Below are 20,791 nucleotides of genomic sequence, written 5' to 3'. Positions count from 1 at the left end.
CAACCAGCATTGAAGACCTTCTCGGCAAGGGGGGAACCTCCCTCTGAAACCCCTTTCCAAGGCAATGCCTCTAGGTGGCCATCCACTGACTTGGTCCAACTCCATTCAACCACTCATTGTGTCATGAAATTCAACAGACACCAGGGATACAGAGCTGACCCAAAGACATGACTTCTGCCCTCATGGAGCTTACAGTCTAGCAGGGGAGATGGTCATTAATCAAACTGTTAATAAGGGTATCTGCTAACACTAGCTCTGACTTCACTCATCTTAGAACAGGAACTAGCAATCCAGTCAAAATCAGATGTCAAGGAGGGAAGGGCTAGTATGGGTGGAATCGCAGCTTCTGGACAGCTCTGCAGGTGCTCCCGGCTGGGAGCAGCTGGGAAACACAACTTTGACACTGCCCACCCAATGTTTCCCCTTCTAAAGCCAGCCCCCACACCCCATCATTGACACTTGGAGTCGAAGGATTTGATGACCTTCAGAACCTGGGAAAGATGGAGGAGGAGCAGCCTATTATAAAGACTCTTTCTTTTGTAAATGTCTGAATGTGTGAGTTGGGATTTGCCTGGCTGAAGGCAGAAGAAGAAGGAATGGGGTAAGCTGCTGCCACCCCAGCTCCCGGAGTCCTCTCAGTTCAGGTGTGTACAAAAGAAAGCAGAAAAACAAGAAATATCAGGGAGGGTATAGAGTGGTGAGCAAGAGACTGAGTCCCTGGTGTCATGGAGCTTCCAGTTGAGTGAGCTCTTGCTGGGGCTGTAGACAGGATCCTTTGGTGGGGTGGGAGCCTGAGTGAGATACCCTGAAAGGTTCCCTTCAGTCCTAAAGATCTAGGATTCTCTGTAATGTTGATGTGACAGAGATATAGAGGGCCCTTTGATTCCAGAACTTGGCATCCCCAAGTCCTGTCCCTTCAAAGTCCAGTCATGTGCTGCCTAACTGTCTTGGTCAACAGTGGACTGCATATACAAGAGTGGTCCCATAAGATTATAATACTATTTTTGCTGCACTTTTTCTATGTTTAGATAAGTTTCCATACACAAATGTCTACAGTATTCAGTAGAGTAGCATGCTGTACAGGTTTGTACCTAGGAGCAATAGGCCATACCATATAGCTGAGGTGTGTAGTAGGCACTACCATCTAGGTGTGTGGAAGTATAGCCTATGATCTTCCAACTACGGTGAAAATGCCTAATGACATTTCTCAGAATGTATTCCTGTTGTTAAGTGATGCTTGATTGTATATTGCTTTGGGAGGTTCTGTTCTCACTCCAAAGTCATTATCATTGCTCAAAATGCCTTTGGAACTCGTCTCTGGAGATGGAGTGGATTCTTGGGAAGAACCTCAAAGTCAATGGTGGTGATGAATCTCCCTTTGACTTTTGATGGCAAGTTGGATAAGAGAGTTATGGCTGGGGGACTGAGGTGTTTGTAGCCAACGATTATTCCAAGGGCTGGTGAGAAAGCTAATCACATGGCCACAGGTGATTGGCCTTCTGGTCAGCCCTTCCCCCAGGTTCTCTCAGAGCCTTTGAAACCTCCCTGCCATTCTTCCTGCTCTTTGGTTTTAATGGGGTCGGGAGACCAAGGCATCTACAGCATTCTGTACCTACGGTGGCAAGACAACTGGCCAATATGACCTTCACTGGGAGTTTGGATCTGTGTTTTCTCTTGGGCTTCAGGAAGGCTGGAGTTCTCCACTTCGTTTCTGGTTAAGGCAGAAAATACTACATTTCACCGTTGGTTACGATTTCCCTGAAAAAGGCATTTTTTTGTCCAACTTCCCTTGAAAGATGGGAACAGATGTCAAGCCTTTGCTGTTTCAGTTCATTACTCAGAATGAAAGGCCCAATCTTGGCAGGCTCTTCCCACTTGTGCAAGTTTTCTTTGAGGATGATTCATAAAATCATAGGCTGTCAGAGCTGGATGAGAGAACTTCAAGTCTATTCGAGGAATACATCTATTCCAACCCCATATTTTTTTTAACAGAAGGAAACTGAGGCTTGAAGAGAAGCTCCTTGGTCTTTTCTATAATATTTACAGCAATCATATCCTTGAACGACATCAAACCCCTGACTTGTACAACACTTTCATTGGTCTAATGGGTGTTTTGTTAGCCCTCCTGCCTCACCAAGGACCTTTCTGTATTATTTCTAAACCTCTGGAGCAGGCAGAACGGTCTTCCCAGGACACTACTTCATCCCCATAAGCAGCTTTCCACTTACGAAGAATCTGTTGGGGCCCTCCTGGCTCCTCCTCCTCCCAGTCTCCTCTATCCTTGCATGAGGTCACCTGGCCCCACCTACTCTATCACACCCTTGAGGGTAAGAACAATTCAACCTGCTATAGCTCCATCTTTTGGTCCTCAGTCTCCAGATACCCTGGCTGCTGGTTGAAACCTGCCTTGTACTCCAGACTAAAACCTGGACATCTTCCTGCCAGGAATGGGATTCGGTCTGTGGTCCCAGCTCTAACAACTTGTCACCGATCAGCCTTCTCTTAGGACAGGGGTCCTCCCAAGGGTCTGAGATCTGGCCTCTGATTCCCAACTTGCTACCTGTATCTGGTGTCCCTGCTACAAGCTGCCTGATTGGATTCCCAAGTATAGTCCCTACCAGATTCCTCATCTCCGTTTTCCGCCTCTTACTTGGGATCCCCATCGAACATGCCAAACATGACTCAGCGTACTGCTTATGCTGCCTATGCCTATGCCATCTTCCCAGTATCCCTGCCAGGTGGTCAACATCCTCGCCATATTCCAGATGGGGACAGGGTGGCTTAATCAGGCTAGGAGGCTTGTTTAAACTGGTAAGTGGCTGAGCTGGTACTTGGACCCAGTTCATTATGATCTCAAAGTTCAACATTTTACCACTCTACCATGCAAGCCACATGTAGTGGATTGAATTATGTCCCCCCACATTATGTTCAAATACTAACTCCTGATACTGGTGAGTGTGATCTTATTTGGAAATAAGGTTTTTGCAGATGAAATCAAGTTAAAATTAAGTTATACTGAATGAAGGTGGGCCCCAAATCCAATGACTGGTGCCCGTAAAAGAAGAGAAAAAGAGGAGGCTTTCTCTCGTGAGCAGTGGCTCATGCCTGTAATCCTAGCACTTTGGGAGGCCGAGGTGGGTGGAACACTTGAGGTGAGGAGTTCGAGACCAGCCTGGCCCACATGGCGAAACCCCATCTCTACTAAAAATACAAAAATTAGCTGGGTGTGCTGGCATGCACGTGTAATCCCAGCTACTTGGGAGGCTGAGGCAGGGAAAATCTCTTGAACTTGGAGGCGAGGGTTGCAGTGAGAAGAGATCATACCACTACACTCCAACCTGGGCGACAGAGCAAGATTCCGTCTCAAAAAAAAAAAAAAAAAAAAAAAAAGAAGAAGAGGAAAAGAGGATGCACAGATACACACAGAGAAGGCCATGTGATGCTGGAGGCAGAGACTGGAATAGCAGATACAAGCCAAAAGCACCAGGGACTGCCAACCACACCAGAAGACTGGAGAGAAGCATGGAACAGGTTCTCCTTCAGAGCCTCCGAAAGGAAACAGCCATGCTATCACCTTCATTTCTCATTTCTGACCTCCAGCACTGGTGGTTCATGGCCATTTGATGTGGCAGCTCTAGGGAACTAACATACCTGCCACTTAGACCCTGTGCAGGATGCATGGGGCTCCTTCCACAGCCTGCTGCTGTCCCCACCCTAGCACCTGTCCTACTCTGGAGGGCAAGCTTCATGGTTGGACCCACCCTGCCTTGTCCTGAGCCCAGTGTTGCATTCCTAGAGACCTGAACTTGACTCTGGCTCCTGACCATGGGGCTTCCCAGCATACACTTCACATTGCCTGGCTTGGAAGCCTTGCAGCTGCAGAAAGCTGCTGGTATACCCTTGCCACCTCCAGGTCCCTCTGCTGCTTCCACAGCTGTCTAAGTAAACCAGCCTCACTCCTGCCATGCATACGGGACTCTTCCCCAGGGACTCCGCTGGCATCCCGCCCACCTCTCTGGTATGTGGCATCATGGAATTCACCTTCTGCTCTTTTCTCAAAGTGGTGTTTCTCCAACTAGAATCTGTCCCTATCCATGGTGCTAATTAAAGTAGGTCAGGACTTCCTAATGCCCTTAGGATAAAAAAATTCTTACTAGGGTTGCTTACAGCCATGCATTATCTAGTCCAGTGCTGTCCAACAGAGCTTCCTGCAACGATGAAAAGGTTCTCTATCTGCACTAACCAATATGGCAACTGTGGGTCACACGTGGCTGTCAAGCATTTGAAATGTGGCTGGTAAGGCTAAGGAACTGAATTTATACTTTAATTGAATTTTAATTAATTAAAGCTTAAAATTAAATAACCCCCTGTGGCTGGTGGCTGCTGCATTGAAAGGCTCTCCCACATTTCTCCCACTGTCCTCCCCTCCTCTCTTCCTCCCAGCCTTCCTGCAGCCCCTCCGATCCATGTTCTCTCTCTTACCTCTGGATGCTGCACATGCACTGTTCTCCACCCGGAACCTCTTCCTCCCCAAACTCTTTGTCTAGTGAATGCTGACTTCTGCTTCAGATCTCAGCCCAATCATCGCTTCCACAGACACAAGCCTCAGAGGAAATCAGGACTCCCTGGTGACTGCTCTCATCGCACCAGGCACTTGTCGCTCCCAGCACTGATCACGGTTGTGATTTTAGAGGCATTGGCTGATTCTCTGGGTGTTTCCAACCCCCCCGACCATAAGCTCAGGAGAGTGAGGCCAGAGCCTGTCACCTTTTCACCGTTGTGTGCCCCATGGCTGGCACAGTGTCTGGCACATAGTAGGCCTTTCGTAGAGACTCTGTGAATGAATGAGTAGGATGTTGCTGGTTTAGACGAGGCACCCAGCAAGCGTGTCCTCTGAGTCAGCTCGCAGAGCACATGGCCATTTACAAGAGGATAAAGCAAGTCACAAATGGTGTCTGTGGCTGAGCCACAGCCTCCAAGCTTAAGAACACACTGTGTCCCTGAAGGGCCCTGGACATGAACCTAACAAACCAACACCCTGTACAGTCCATACATTTGAACAGAGGGGAACAGGTACTAGCTCATTCATAAGTGTCAACTGATGGGTCAACTACTAGTACCTGTGATTCATTCACTGGTTTCCTGAGCTGACAGCAGCCTCACTGCCTAACAGTGAGGAAAGATGTGTGTACCCTTCCTGGGCCTGAGAGGATATAGCCCAGTTCCTGAGACCCAGTAAGCTCCATCCCTGTGCCTCTGTCCTTCGGGAAGAATGGGTAGGTCTTCTCTGCTTCATAGACCCCATAGGGGTCCCCAGTTTGGAGGCACCATGGGCTCCGTGTCCCATCACTGCAAGTTCTCTCCCCACACCTCATTCCCTGACAGTCGTATTAACCCAGACAGGGCAGGGCCTGCCCGAGCACAGCCCAAGGGAGCTGAAGGCACTGAGCCCCCCTGCCCCCAGGCTAGGTCCCGGTTACACACTCCTGTAGCCCCCGCACTGCTCCTGTGTGCCTTTATCACTATGGACTTTTTATTTGTAAGCCACTGTGGGATGCCCAGCTCCTCTGTCAGGATATACAGTCCAGGAGCATGGGGAATGAACTTATTTCACTCACTAATGTGTCTCTAGGGATTAACACAAAGCCTGGCACAAAGTAGGGGCTCAATCAAATTTTGCTGAAAGAATGAGCATCAAAATACCCCCAAGGGTTCTGCTTACCCCAGCCTAATGGGCTAAGCTCTGGCCTCAGGTCCTCTGCACTAACTCCTGCCAGTTCACCCAATCCTGTCCCCTGCCCGCCTCTCTCCAGAGTTTAGAGCCTACTGCTTGTGCCCTGGCCCCTGAAGAATCCACCTGAACATTGCTACCCTTCTTCCTTCTGACCTGTCAGTGGACCCTAGCACCGATAGCCTTCACCTGCCCTCATTCCCACCTCAGAGAGGTCCTGGTGAATTCTCAGCTCCACAGAGCTCCCCAGTCACTGCCCTGGGCAACCTGGCTGGCCTGGGGAGGGTCCACCTTTGGAGCCCATCTCTTTCTCCTGCCCCCAGGTGAGCTCCCAGCATGTCCAGCTCCAAAAAGCCCTGCTCTAGGCTGGGGCAGTGGGATTGGGTGGAGCCTTCCTTGGCATTGCAGATAGGAGTTGGGGCCAACACATGAAGGTCAGAACCAAGGTCTAGTTCCTAGTTAAGAGGAAGACGGGACACAGTGGGGGCAATGGTAGTGTGTCTTTGAAAACAGATCTTCCCATCACTCCTGCCAACCCACCTGGAGGCAGGGAAACCAGAGTTCATAGTGCCATGGCCATAACTGGGGTTGGGGGACAACTTCCCAAATCCATGTCCTTCTTCGCCCAAACCTCATCACCAGCTTCTGCTGCATAACCAGATGCCCTTCCTGGATTCCCCTGACTGCTGCTGGTGAAGTGGACAGGGCATGGCTAGCTCCTACCTCTCAAGTCTCCAAGATCTTCCCCCAAAGTTTCCTGGGCTGGGTCACAGCGACTCCCCACCGCTCTCTGATCTACAGGACCTGTCAGCCCAGGCCCCAGTCTGGGAGCCAGGGAAGCTCTTCCACCCATCCACATTCCTTGCCCAGAACACTCGCTCTTATTGAATATTTATATCTGTTCATATGTTCACAGATAATTGCCCATTTCTTCCACTAGAGTGTAGGATCTTGAGGATCAGGGAAGAGATCCTGCCTATTTTGTTCACCTCTGTATCCATGGCTGCTAGCATGGGGCCTGACTCGATAGATTTATTGAAGAAATGAATAAATCAGTCACTGGGAGCACTGGTGGTTTAAAAGAGACCCCCCCAGCAGGCGCTGTCTCAGGAGTGCCACCCTCCTGAGTTGGCAGGGCAGGGAAAGGGGAGTAGGGGCAAGGGGATAGCAAGTCAGAGAGAATATCTGTGGATGACCTGCCAGCTAGCTGTCAAACTCAACAATGAGCACTGTGGCCATCGATAATGTTGGAAAACAGCACCCTGAAAAGCCCACATATATCTAAATAGATGGGGAACAGGTGCTAGAAAATTCATGTCAACCAGTGAGTCATGTCCCTGTGGTTGGCACACAGGGCTCCTGAGCTGACGGATGTCTGACAGTGAGAAAGGGCGGGTGTGCCTCTCCCAAGCCTGGGAGAACTGCCTGGTTCCTGAGTCCCCATGGGGACCAGCCTGTGCCTGTCTCTTAGGAAGGCTCCATGGGATTTCCCTGCTTCAGGGCACACTCCAAAGGATGCACCACAATCTCTATCACCATCTCTAAAAGAATCCCCTCCCCACTCCCTGCATGTCCACAAGGGTGCTGTCTGTCCAGGGCCAACCCCAGCACAGTCCTGCCAGTGCTCTGGGACTCCATGCACTCAGCTACAGCCCCAGCCAGGCCCTGACCAGGTGGAGACTTCAGCAGCCTCCGCCATCCACCCAGGCATGTGTCTTAGACCTACCTGGGACATCTCTTCCTCATTCTTCGGGTCGCAGCCTAAGAGTCACTTCCTCAGGGAAGCTTGAGGCCTTTTCTTCGGGGTTATACTCCCAAAGCCCTCTATCTTCCCTGTTGCGGCACTGATCAAAATCTTAATGAAATCTCACTTGTCTGATTCATTGTTTGTCCCTGGAGGGTAAGGACCATGTCTGCCTGGGTCACCCCCACTCCCTAGTCACTGCCCCGGGTCTGGCACATTATCAGTGGGGGCTGGGCTCAGACCCCTCTCATGCAGACTTTCAGATCCTCTGGCTCTGGCCAGCCTCACGCAGGTCCAATCTGACAGCATCTCAATGCCTGCCCAACTGGCCACCTCTGGCCTCCAGCCCTGTGGCTTCTCATAGACGCTGCTGCAAGATCCCGATTGGCTCCCATGCTCACCATGCCAAACCCAGAATGCATGGGAGTCAGGAGCCAGTGGATAAACCTGTTTTCCCTTCCTCTGCTTACCCCAAGAGATGGTCCTGAGGCACACTTTGCAAGGCATTTCCAGGGTGCAGACTCATAGACTGAGAAATTAGTCACCCTCTATGGCAACCAGCTCAATAACACATCCTTGTGTTGCCTTCTTCCTTCCTGCCCCACATCCCTTGCCCTGCCCCTCATTCTCCCCCTGGCATCACAACCCCTAATTGAGTAATGGCATAATCCCCTGCCTCAGGCTCTGCTCTGCAGGCTCCCAGGCTGAGACATTGCTCAATAAAGTTTCATGGAATTGATGAAAGAACGAATGATCCTCAGCAGAGGAGCTTGTATGTTTCAGCTGCTCCTTCTGACCTCAGTTTCCCCCAATACTCCATCCCTGAAGCCCTCTTGCTCTCTTACACCTGTTTGTCTGGACCCGGATCCCTGCCAGGCTCTTTCCAGGCCTTTCCCCAGGTTGGTCTCTGCTCACTGAATTCTGGAGCTGACAGTTCTGCGGTGACTCTCAATGGGACCCCAAGTCCCTCCTGCACCCCTCACCTATTTCCCTGGTTTCCCCAGACAGACCCTGGAGACATCCCGAGCTCCCCCAGGGCTCCACAGTCATTGCTCCGGGCAACCTGGCTGCTCCAACAAGAGTCCAGCTTTGCAGTTTCCCCTGCCCTCAACTGCCCTGTCCCCTCCAGGATTCTGACTTGCCCTAGGGGAGCTCCCAGAAAGCTTTGCTTGCAAGTGTGCTGGCCCAGCCCAAAGAAGGTAGCTTGGGCAGAACATTTCCTGGCCACACAAACAAGGGTGTGAGGCTCCTCCTGACACCCATGCATGCGGGCCAGAACTCAGATCTGCTTCCAATTGGAAGATGGTGGACACAGTGGGCAATGGGGTCATGGCCTTGACATGAGACCCTCCTCTCGCACACCACGGCTGGGAAGCTAGCTAGTCATGACCCCACAACAACCATGCCTCTGGGCAAAGCATGCAAGCCCATGTGTTCTCCCACGTATCCCTCATTCAGTGAGGCTGCTCTGTGTATGTCCAGCTCTTGCCAGGTGTTGGGGCAGCAGCCAAGTTTAGCCCATCAGGTGCTCCCCATCGGTAAGAAGAATCACACAGGGAAATGGGCACTTCTAGCTGTGCCGGTCTCCCTGGTCTGCACTCAATGTTACTGGGAAGCAGAGGGGATGTGTGGGTGGTGCAACTTCTGCATAGGAAAGTGTACAATATGTTAAGGCTACCCGTGATGACTCCTTGTCTCCATTGTGTTCCATACTTCATCTTGGTCCAGCCCCATCTATGAGGCAGGGAACACTTCTTATCTGGCCATCCATACTGCAGTGAGATGTAACAACTTAGAGAAAAGAATGAATTTCCTGAGGCCTGCAGAGCTTTTATGCATCCCCATTAGCCTCCCTCCTGCTCTGATGCAGGGGGCTGGGAGAGCAGTCAGGACAGAATCCTGGGTCTCCGAGGGTGAAATTTGAGAACAGGAGCACTCAAGGACCCTGCTGGGGCTGACCTTGTACCCCCAGGAGGTCACGCTTGTGCCAACTCCTGGATGCTCATTCCTCATCTCCCTTGACCTCCTTGTGGCCAGTGACCCTACCCTCTTTCTAGTAGCCTTTTCTCCTTGGGCCTCCTTCACCTCACACTCTCCTGATTCTCTTCCTTCCCCTCCAGCCTTGCCAGCCTAAGCATCTTGTGGCTTCCACCCTTTCATCTGTGCCATTCAGGGTCCCACCTCAGGTCCTTATCTCTGCTCTCCCTGAGCGACTCTCATCTCCACCTCCCAGGCTCCCTGAAGAATGTGCTGATGACTCCTAGAGCTCAGCCTCCAGCCCTGCTCCTTCCTCCAAGTGCCCAGCCACAGAGTCAGTCATCTACGAGGACCCCAATCCCAACACATCCCAAATGGGTCTATGTTTCCCAAATCCTCAAATTTCTCCAGGGGGCTTTTGATGTGAGCAGGACACCATCACCTCCTTAACTGTCCTAGTAGAATTCTACACCCTGTCCGTGATGCCTCCCTCATCCCCGCCTCGCCCATCCAACCAATCACCAGCCTCATCGGTTCCACCTGCTTGTCTGCTGGCTGTGCATCAACTTCCCTCCTTTCCTAGAGCAGCACTCTGAGTGAGACCACCATGCTTGCCCTGTTCGGGTCCCAGCAATGGCCTTCATACTGGCTCAGGTTTGGCCCAGCAGCAGAGTGACCTTCCTCAAGTGCCAAGTTGATGTCACTCCCTGGCTCCGATTCAGTGGGTTCAAATTCTCCATAGCCCTTGGGATTAAAGTCCAGTTCCTTGGTTCAGCACCTGAGACTCTTCAAGGCCTGCCTCTTTCCCCCTTTTCCGGCAGCAGCCCTCCTCTTGGCTCCAGGCTCTCCACTCTAGGGGTTCTGCCTCCACACTCTCCAAGTGGGCTCCTGGGCACCTGGTGCCAGGACACAGAAGCTCTGGATGGCAGATGGGGACTCCCAGTGCCAGAAAGGGCCAATGCCCCAAGTAAAGTAAGAAGGTGGCACCTTGGTGGGTGCCTCAGTTCCCTATGCGTCTGATCAATGTGAGTCAGCTCCTCGAGGCTCCCTGTTTGGATCCAGTGGGGGTAAGGTCTAGGTCCTGGACTACTGTGGCCTGGCAGGAAGACCATGGGTGAGGGGCCACCCTCCCACCGCCATCACATTGAATCTTGGACATACTTTAGATAGGGAGGCTGTCCCTGGAAGGAACAGTGATGAGCGGGACAGCTTCTGTGTACTGAGCATTTACTGAGCACCGGGAACTCGGCGAAGCATTTTGGTGCCATATCTCATTAAATCTTCCCACCAATGCCGGGCAGGAGGCTCTTTTATTATCCCCATTTCATAGATATGGAAATGGAGGCCAGAGAAATGGAATAACTTTCCCTCTGTCAGCTGAAATGTGCTGGACCCAGAATTTGAACCCATTTTGGTTAGATTCCAGAGTCATCAAAACACGTGGGAATAATTTAAGGCACGGATGTGAGTAGAAGATTTTCGAAAGAGGAAACAGACAAGCAGGCAGTAAATATAGAGAGAGCAAAATTTGGAAGAAAGATGAGGGATGGAGGGAATAATCACTGCTCTGTCTGATCGTGTTTGTTGCCCTTATAGTTCAAGGCGATTTGGGGCAGGCAAGTGTGCCAGCAGGAGGCGATGCATCCTCTAGCTACCCCATCCTTCTCTGCAACCCTTGGAAGACCATGTGGCATGGGACGGAGGCGAGCAGGGAGTAGCCAGGAAGGGCTTTTTAAGTCCTGCTGGTCAGAGACTCCACCCAGGGCCTCCAAATGGGCCCCGGGGGGCAGATACTTACAAAGGTGGGCATTCATCATCTTTACGCCTACATTCAGATCCCTAATAAGGAAGTAATAATATTGCCAAGCCTTTACCATGCTTTCTATGGGCTAGGGAGAAGACTAATTATCTGACGACACTAATAAATGGTTATGATGTTATTAAAAATGGCACCAAGCTAGGATTAATAGGCTCATCAATTGTAGGGAATCGGGCTTAACAAGGTCTCCTGCATGTCCCGTCTGGCCTATAACCCTGATGAATACTGGGCTGCCCAAAGCACTGCTGGGCTGCTTGGAGGCCGTGGACGACACTCCCTCCTTTTCCCAGCTGAGGGTCAGCTTAGGGAGGTCAGGCTGATGCTGGGGTTCTCTGATCATATTCCCTTGCAAACAGTTCTTCAAAGCTCTGGGGCCCCTGGAGATGTTGTGAGTGGTGAGGGTGGTCCAGCCCTGCTCACCTCCGCACACAGCCTCCACCTTCCGCGTGATCCTCCTTCCCCCTGCCCAGCTTGCCTCTGCAAATGACAGCCTCAGAGCCTACCTGGAGCCCCAGACTCCAAGTCCCACTCATAAACGCAGGGGAGTGGATAAGATGGAGATGCCTCTGGGACCTGCTGACTAATTTCCATAATAATTATAGTTATTACTAATAACGGTGACAACACCACTCCCTTCCGTTTATATTGAATTCTACAATCTAGAAGCTGCTTCCCCACCAGTTGTCTCCTCTGAGGCTCACAACAAGCTGTGAAGGACATGGGGCAGGTATTATTACTCTCACTGTCAGGTTAGGAAAGTGCAGCTCAGGGAGATAAGGGGACTTCCTGAAGCCTCCTCCCCAGCCTCCAAGGAATAGTTATGAGGATAAAAATAAAAACAATAGTAAATACTGACATGGTGCTGACTATGTAATACACTATATTAACTTAGTCCTCCCAATAATCTTACGAAGTAGGTCCTATTAATATCATTTCTCTTTTACAGATGCAGAAACTGAGACACAGAGATGTTAAGAAACATCCAGGAAGGCACAGCTAGTAAGTGGAAGAGTCTGAATCAAACCTGGCTCAAGTTCATGCTCTTGACCATTTAGGTCTCCTATTAGACTTCCACAGGGGCCCAATTTGCTGGGGACTAGGAAATGACTCCATTGGGCCAGGCTCCAGCCTTCATGCCTTGAGCTCCAGCCCCTCCCTACTTATGACCTCCAAGGTCTCTGCAGGGCAACTCCTCTCAGACAGAGGCAAGGGGGCTTAACTGAAGTCCCCGATGCTGCCTGCTCCCATCCTGGAGAGATGAAGTCATAATAAACCTTTGGCTGGTGCTCTGTGAGTTGTGAAGATCTCTGCATGAACCTTCCTCTGTCCTGCCCCTGGGGTCAGGATGGTTCTTTGTAGAAGCTGGAACACAGGGCTACAAGGCAAGGAGCCTCCAAATTCTGGCTCCACCATTTCATCTCTCTCTGCCTCAGTCTCTCCATCTGTAAAATGGGTGCTAATAACAGTACCTGCCTCACTGGGCTGTTAGAAGGATAAATGGGAGAAGGAATCTAAGGGGTCCAGTATGGATCAGGTCCTTGAATTCAGCAGCAACTCCTTGATAGAAAATGCTGCAGTCAAGTTGAGGGCCCTGAGCTGGAAGGCAGGTCATGTTTATTGTGTGCCAGGTAAGCCTGTGGAAATGGTGCCTTATTTAATTCCTCGAACAACCACAGGAGCTATGGTAGTTGCTAATTACTCCTATTTCAGGCAGGGCATGTTGGCTTATGCCTGTAATCTCAGCACTTTGGGAGGTCAAGGCAGGAGGATTACTTGAGGCCAGGAGTTTGAGAACAGTCTGGACAATAAAGTGAGACCCTATTCTCCACCAAAAAAAAAAAAAAAAAAAAAAAAAAAGCGAGGTGCTGTGCCTTGTGCCTGTAGTCCCAGCTACTCAGGAGGCTGAGGCAGTAGGATCACTTGAGTCCAGGAGTATGAGGCTGCAGTGAGCTGTGATGGCACCACTGCACTCCAGCTTGGGTGATTCTGTCTCTAACAACAACAACAACAACAACAGCAACAACAACAACAACAACAACAATTACTCCTATTTTAGAAATAAAGAAATTGAGGCTTAGTGATATTGATGAACTTACCCGGTCACACAACAAAACTGAGGCTTGAACCCAGACCTGCTGGGCCACAGCCTGGGCGTCTGAGAACTATAGTGTGTTTGCTCACAGCATCTTACCAGGGTCCTTCTTACTGAACTTACTCTGGGCCCAGTCTTGTGCCACTATGACAACGATCACGTGAGGAAGGGGCATTAACATGCCCAATTTACAGATGGGGAAATTGCTCAGACAGGTGGAGCGACTTGACCCTGTTCACAAAGCTAATGAGGAAGAACTGGGACTCGAGCCTAGGACCTCCTGATTCCTCCCTTGCAGGGGTATCCCCAGCCTGTGGCTTCTCCCTCTTCCTCCCAATGTCCCAAGAAGCCCAGGACCCCCACCCCCCACCCCCTACACCTGCCTGCTTGGTCTCCCAGCTGTCTTCAGTCTACTCCTGATCCCAGGCAGAGGAAGAGGCTAACTCCTTGGTGCTTCCAGCCCGGCCCTGCTCATCCCTTCTTCCCAGCTCTCAGCTTCCTGGACTCCCACTAGACCCAGAGTTACTCAACGCAGTGACAGGCTTCTCTCTGCGTCCCAGAATTTGGTGAAGTGTCTCGTGTGGGTGCCTTGCCCCATAGCTGGGATATCCTCTGGTGGCTTTTAAAGGAGCAGAGGATACCAAGAAGCTGCAGGCCTCCAGAGCTAGTTCATCAAAGATGCCAGTGGGGCTGGCTCTGAATCAGATGGGTGCCAGTGCATCTTTGTGTGTATGGAGGCAAATGGCGTTGGGAGCATGAGCAAGGCAGCCCACAAGAGCTGGGGTGCACTTCTTCAGCTGAGGCTCCCCAGTCCTCAAGGTCATAGCATTCATCTCCATCACTCCTGTCCCCAGGGCCTTCCTCTGCCAGGCTGCCCAGCCCTGTGGTGCAGACAGCGCTTGACCGAGCCTCCCCGGGGTCCTGCGCCCTCCCGTGCTCCCATCCATGCTTACGTGGTCGATGAGCTCCTTGACCATGCCGTTCCACTGGCCCTTGTCGTCCTGCGCCCCGTACTTGCCATCCTCCACAAGCCGGATCTCGTAGGAGAAACCAAGGATGTGGGCTAGCTCCTTTAGCAGGTCGATGCAGTAGCCCTCGAACCGGTCGTTCCCATACAGCGTCCTGTCTGACTTCCGAAACATGACAAAGGGCTCCTCCTGCAGAGACAGATGGGCAGGGAGTGACAAAGACTGAGGGGGTAGGGCGGAGGCAGGCTTGCACTGGAGAGTCAGGGCTAGGACCTCTGCTTATGTTTTTATAAACCACTTAGAGTGGCTTAGATAAAGGGCCCATGAAGTCAAGAGCGGGAAAGCACATGTCCTGAGAGCCAGCTGGGGGCCTCACAAACGGCTACCTGGTACGGGGTGGGAGCTCAGTAGGCACTTCCTGATTTAACTGCCCAGTGGTTACAGAGCTAGTGAGCGGTGGAGCAGGGCTTTGAACTGGAGACTGATCCCAAAGCCCATGGTCTGTTTGCTGCACTAGTAATAGAGGCCAGGGTTCTCAGTGTGTGGTCCCTGTACCCGCAGCATCAGCATCACTCGGGAACTCGTTAGAAACACACATTCTCAGGCCCCACCCCAGACCTAATTGAACTAGAAACTCTGGGGAGAGCCCAGCGATCTGTGTTTCCATCCTTCCAGGGAATTCTGACGTCCACTCAAGTCTGAGGACACTGCTGTAGAAAACCCTTCAGAAAGCCGTCTGCTCTAACTTCTCTTCCAACTCCAATTTAAAAGATTAGATTTACACGCTGCCGGATGCTGTTCTCTCTTTCCAAGAACCTCCTCACGCCCCTGTGTTAGGATCCCAGGGGAATGATTACTGGTAACAGGGACAGCTCATTGGTATGTGGCTGTGCCGGGCACTGGTCAATTAGCAAATGAGTTTATGCCCATGGGGGGCACAGAGTCCAGCAGAGCCCCAGAGCTCAGCAGACAGGAGCTGGTATCACCTCATTTCACCTTAATGTCAGCCCTCTGGGGTGGGTATGAATAATCCCATTTTACAGATACAGAAAGTGAAGTTCATGAGGATATGTGACTTGTGCAAGCCCCCCTAGCTGTCAGGGAGAGAAGATCCGAATTCAGGTTAGTGTGATCCCAGAGTACAAGTTCTGTGCCTGAGGCCCTGAGACCTACGGTGCCCCTCCCTTGGGGGCAGGTGATCCCTAGGAAGATGCTTGTGCATCAAAGATGCCTGTCCCATGCCAGACACCCCATCATCCACCCCCACCACCCACCACAGGCTTCTTCCTTTCTGGGTGATGGGGAGCCTGGGACAGGATTTGACCAGAGCATGACTTTGTCTGATTTCTCATTTAGAAACAAACCCCTGGCAACCCTGCAAAGAATAACTGGGAGAAGAGGCAGAAGGGCCAGTGGAGAGAGGCGATCCACTTCACCCAGTCGAGACACGCAGCGTGAGCAACTGTGGGCTCTGATGCAGCAAGGTCCCCGAATCCAGGTCAACACGCAAGTCCACGCTTCTGCCAGCACCATCTACCCGGCTTCACTCACAAAGCCCCATCCTGCGTCCGTGATGGATGCGCTGAACTCTCAGAAAATTCAACACAATTGAGTTCCTACTCTGCACCAGGCACTGATTTAAACTCTTTGTCACAGACTGTTTGATTTAAGCCTCACTAGCTTGCAAGATAGTAACACTGTTCCCATGTGATAGATGAGGAAAATTAGGCTCAGAGAAGCTCAGTAAGTTGCCCAAAATCACACAGGAGCTGAACTACAGAGATAGGATCCAGTTCCAATCCTTCTCAGTCACCTGCACCTCTGTTTGGCTTGGCTCTCCTGTCTGTTCCCTGGGGTCAGATCTTCCGGAGTTAATCTGCTTTTCCAGATCCCCAAATCAGGTAAAGGGCTGCCATCCTAGAGCCTGTTCCTGGACAACTCTAGTCTTCTTCTGACTCACCTGAACCTCCTTCCTTCACCCCCATCCTGTTCCTGCCTATAGCTCCTAGGCCTCTTTCTGTCAGCCAAACGTCCCCAGACCCGCCTCAGCACCCCCATGTAATGGAATGCCTCAAGTCTTTAGTGACTGTATGACCACAGTTAGCTGACAGAAATGCATGGAAACCAGTAAGCTCATGTCCGCGTGCCCAGATTAAGGCACATGCTTAACTATGGAGGCACCTCACCCTTCTATCAACTGGCAGGGTCATTCCCTTGACCTCATAAACCCCTGGGTGGGATGGGCAGTGGAAGGCCCGGTGAAGACCCTCATCAGAGGTCCTAGGAGCAGATGCTCACCAGCAGCCTCCTGCCAGGCTCCCGCTGTGGCGGCAGGCTTGAGTCTTTGGCCCTCTCTCCTAGCAGTGCTACTTCTCTAGATCCCATCCTGATCCGTGCTTGATCCACTGGAACTTTTCAACAGTCCTTTGGGATGCTTCAGAGAAAGAGTTGGTGGGGGTGGGACAGTCTCTGAATCCCCAAGTGATTCCCGACTATCCAGGGATTCTGAGAAAACCACTTCCCAGTCTAACTGGGTAGGAAGCTGGACCCTCGGCTAGGTGCCATGCTTAATCACAGTGCCTCTCTCACTCGCCTTCCAACCAAGTAGGCAGCTCAACAAGGTTGGAGAAGAGTCCAGGTGGGGCCTGGGAAAAGTGCTGAGGCTGGAGGAAGGAGGACATTGGCTGGTTCACGCATTGCCTTCATGCAGATTCATCTCTGGGCAAAGCTCCTGCATCCTGGCATGGGGCCTGGCGAGCAGGGTCTTTTGGTTGATGCTCTTGTGCAATGGACAAGTTGCACCACTGCACCTGGTGGCCCTGACTTTAGCTGATGGAAAGAATTAGAGAGAAGGTACCATCTTTCCCAGAGGATCCACCAACCACACATAGAATCCTAGGCAAAATTCATCTCCTTCTGTAAAATGGGGAAAACAATAGAACCTGCCTTACAAGGTTGTTGTGAGGATAAAATGACTCAGTCTATGAAAAGCACTCAGAATAGTGCCTGGCAACTGTTAGCTGCCATTATTATTATTATTATTAATCATCATCATCCTTATCTTTTTCTTGTATGCTATTTGGCCGGTTACTGCAATGACCTTTGCAGCCTAGAGGCCACGCCCAGTGTCATCAAAGGTTAAAACTCATGGCTGATAGTGGAAAACCATTTCAGGAAAGGTCCCTGAAACAGCTCACTTCCTGACCCTGTCTTCACGCCCCTCCCTGGCCTGATCCTCTAAAATTAGCACTTCATTTGTGAAGTCACCACAGCCCCAGAATCTATACATCTCCATATAAATATGCTGCCTTCAGAGCAGCTGTAAAATGCCATTAATTTCGGGAAGTGCTTTGCGGATGGCATACATATTTAACAGCCAAAGCCCAGAGCATTAAAATGGTGCTCGCCTTAGTAATGTGTCTCTAGACCTGCAACATTTCCTAGGGGGTAATTCTGAACTCCGCCAACTACTTATTCATGGACTATTTCACAATTTATTACTGGAAATGTCCAGACAGCCAATTCACAAGCTCTCTCGGCTGCTAATCGATTGCTCAGTGAAGGTGCCCTCAATTTCATAACTTCACGCTCTCCTATTGCTCTGGGAGAACAGCCGTAGGAACAGGGGTAATATTTCTCTTCAACAAGTCACAGAAAACAGGGGTCCAGAAAAATAACCGTTTCTGACTTACCATTTCCAGGGCTCTTGGTCCGGTTTCTCTCTGATCACTTACCCCAGCGTGCAAGCCAGGCCTAGCGCTAAGCCTCTCCCAGTGACAGGGCCCATGGAGTTGGAAGAGGGAGACTTGGGGGTTATCCCCAATTCAGGAAGGATCCAGGGGTTAGCTACCTGATACCTGGGTTCTGAAGCTCCCTTCTGACAGGTAATATCAGCCCACAGTCACACATGCACGCATAAGTATACACAATGTCCTTGGCACAAATGCACCACATTTTCAGATGTCCTGTCTGCCTAACCCTTCTCAGACACAGAGGCCAAGGACATTGGACCTGAGGTCTTGGCTTCAGCCAGTTAGAACCAGCACATAGTATCAGGAGTCATGTTCTCCCAGCAGGAGGGGCCTAGAATGGTTCCCAGCCTGGGATAGTTCTCCCAGCCCACATTCCAGCCCCAGCTTTTTCCCCTCTCCTGCTGCTGGGTGCTGAGTGTTGGGCTTGCCTGGCAGGCAGTTGAGCCTATGTGGGTCACGATGTGCACACGGCACAAATTCACCCATCAGTTAGTATCCAGATACCCGTGTGTAGCTGGTCCCACACCCACCCACACACCCGCAAGCATGCCCACACCGTGGCTCACATCGGCAGCCAAACGAATCTTGAACCTTCAAAAGCTGGGCCCCGAAGAGTGGGCCGGGTGTGTTTTCTCAGTGTGTGAGCTGAGGTTTGGGCAGATGAATTTTTCATGAGCTCGTGGAAGAGTGGAACCAGAACAGAGGCTGGGGCGAGAGGGTGGGGGAGGGCAGGCATCCAGGCTCCTGCTGCTGCTGTTTCGATCTCAGGAATGGGGAAGGCTGCCAGTGGCTCTGAGGGGCCAGAAAGGGCAGTGCCAGGGCTCTGTCCATCTGTCTGTCCAGGGTAAGGTATCTTTAGCACCTAATGCTGGGAGTTCAAGAGAGGGGAGAATAGCAGGTAGGTTTGGGGGCAGCTCACACAGAGCTGCTGCTTTCTGCCACACCAGATTGCTGGGAAAGAAAGGGGAGGAGAAACTCCCCCTCATCAGGGGTCTTGGATCCAGTCCCTGTTCCCTAGAGGCAGAGCAGTTTGATGTTGTGTACTGGTACCTTAGGACCTGCCTGTCACTCAAAGTGCTGTTGCCCTGACAACATCCTCCCAGACAGGCTGGGGCTGTGCTCTCAGCAGGAGGTGCTGGCCCTACATTCAGGCTGCCAAGCATGGGGCTGGATTTTCAGCCACAGGGACTGGGGCTGGGCCAGGCTGGGCCACTCCCTGTCACCTTTTAGCTGTCCCAGAGAGCCCAAGCCTGAGAGCATTCCCTAGGGCTCCAAGACATGCAGACCATGCTGAGCCTTTTGGGAATATTCTCTGGAGCATTTGGAGCAACTCTAGTTTCAGGGGGCCCTAGACCAGTCCTTGCATGGGAGCGAGCATCTCTTCTCTCCCAGGAGACTCCAATGACACTTCCGGCTAGAAAGACTTTCTTGGAGGACCATGTAAAGACTGTGTCACATCCTCTGTCCCCATTAGGGATACTCCAGAGGTCATTCCCTCCATTCCCCTGCCTGCAGGAAGAGTAGGCTTCTCTCACTGCCCCATAGGGAGAAGCACACCTCACCCTCCAGTGATCTCTGGACACTGGGGATGGAGAGAGCTGAATCATCAGTCGCCCCCAGGCCATGTGAGTATTTGATACTACATCATGGGGTTAAGATGGTCAGTGGCCCCATCCATGGGCGGCGGGATATCTGCTTCAGGAGCTGAGACCATGGCCAAGGTAGAAGGTGAGGTGGTGGTTGATCTGGAGTTCTACATCTCAGTAGGAGACTAGAGCTATGAGGAACCCATGAGGCTGCAAACCCTAATGCCTCCAAGGGCCAGCTGAGAAACACAACTATAAGAAGCAGCCCAGTGTAAACAAATAGGGAGGGCTGGGGGCAGAGTGAGGGACTATGGTGAGCCAGGGAATGGCCATGAACCTGGAAAGCATTCAAAGGCAAATTAAGTTTGTAACAGAACAGCCTGTGTTAGAGATCACCCCTGTGGCCATGGGCAGGGGTCTTTGGTGAAGTTCAGGGCTCTGCCTGTGGACAGAAGTGGAGGTTTTCTCAAGATCTCTCACTCTGCATGCTGTATTTAAGCTGAGTTCACTGGGGACTGGATTTGTAATCAATAATAATGAATAACAATAGCAGCTGTCACTTAGCACTCTGTGCCACTTTATTGATCATTCATCTTCTGAACTCCACGAAGTAGGTACGACTATTATCACCTCCCTTTTTCAGGTGGAGAAACTGAGGCACAGGGCAGGTAAGCAATTTCTCAGGTTCATAAGGCAAATCAACATCAAAGCCAGGACTCCTCCCCAAAGGCCTGTGTTTTTGATCATCAAACTGTTCTTTCCTCAGGTCCTGGTGGCACTGCATGTCCCAAAGAGCTGCTGGGGTTGTGTCTGCCCAGATACCTTGCAGCTGAAAGGCTGTGGGACAGATGGAGCTGTGACCAGGCTACAGGCCAAGACAGGTTCTCTCCTTTCCTAGCGCTGGGGTTCCTAGGAACCAGCAGGATACTGGGAATGCAGCCTCTGGGGATTCAGTGAGCACAGCAGGTCAGGGATCTTTGCAAGAAGCTGCAAGTATTGACAGAGAAGCTGTAAGTACTCACAGGTCAAGAGCATGGGGTGTCTCCTGGATTCTGCCTCTGCTTATGTAGCAAAAATCCCCTGTGTCTCTGCAGAAGGGTTTTATGCCCTTGAAATCAGGCT

At 51.3% G+C, this 20,791-nt stretch overlaps 1 protein-coding gene across 2 annotated transcripts in view; it reads right to left on the bottom strand.

The window, feature by feature from the left end:
• GRIK3 (glutamate ionotropic receptor kainate type subunit 3) overlaps nucleotides 1-20,791 on the bottom strand; it is a 238,062-nt gene that overhangs the window by 27,187 nt on the left and 190,084 nt on the right. For both annotated transcript variants that reach the window (XM_017892128.1, XM_017892129.1), the window contains exon 10: nucleotides 14,317-14,520. In XM_017892128.1, the coding sequence (XP_017747617.1) occupies nucleotides 14,317-14,520 (204 nt within the window). The remainder of the gene's footprint in view (nucleotides 1-14,316; nucleotides 14,521-20,791) is intronic.

Source organism: Rhinopithecus bieti, unplaced genomic scaffold, assembly GCF_001698545.2.
Source record: "Rhinopithecus bieti isolate Rb0 unplaced genomic scaffold, ASM169854v2 scaffold_22548, whole genome shotgun sequence".
In the NCBI taxonomy this organism is placed as follows: Eukaryota; Metazoa; Chordata; class Mammalia; order Primates; family Cercopithecidae; genus Rhinopithecus; species Rhinopithecus bieti.
Note: the sequence above shows the minus strand (reverse complement) of the source record. Positions and strands in the feature narration are given on the sequence as shown.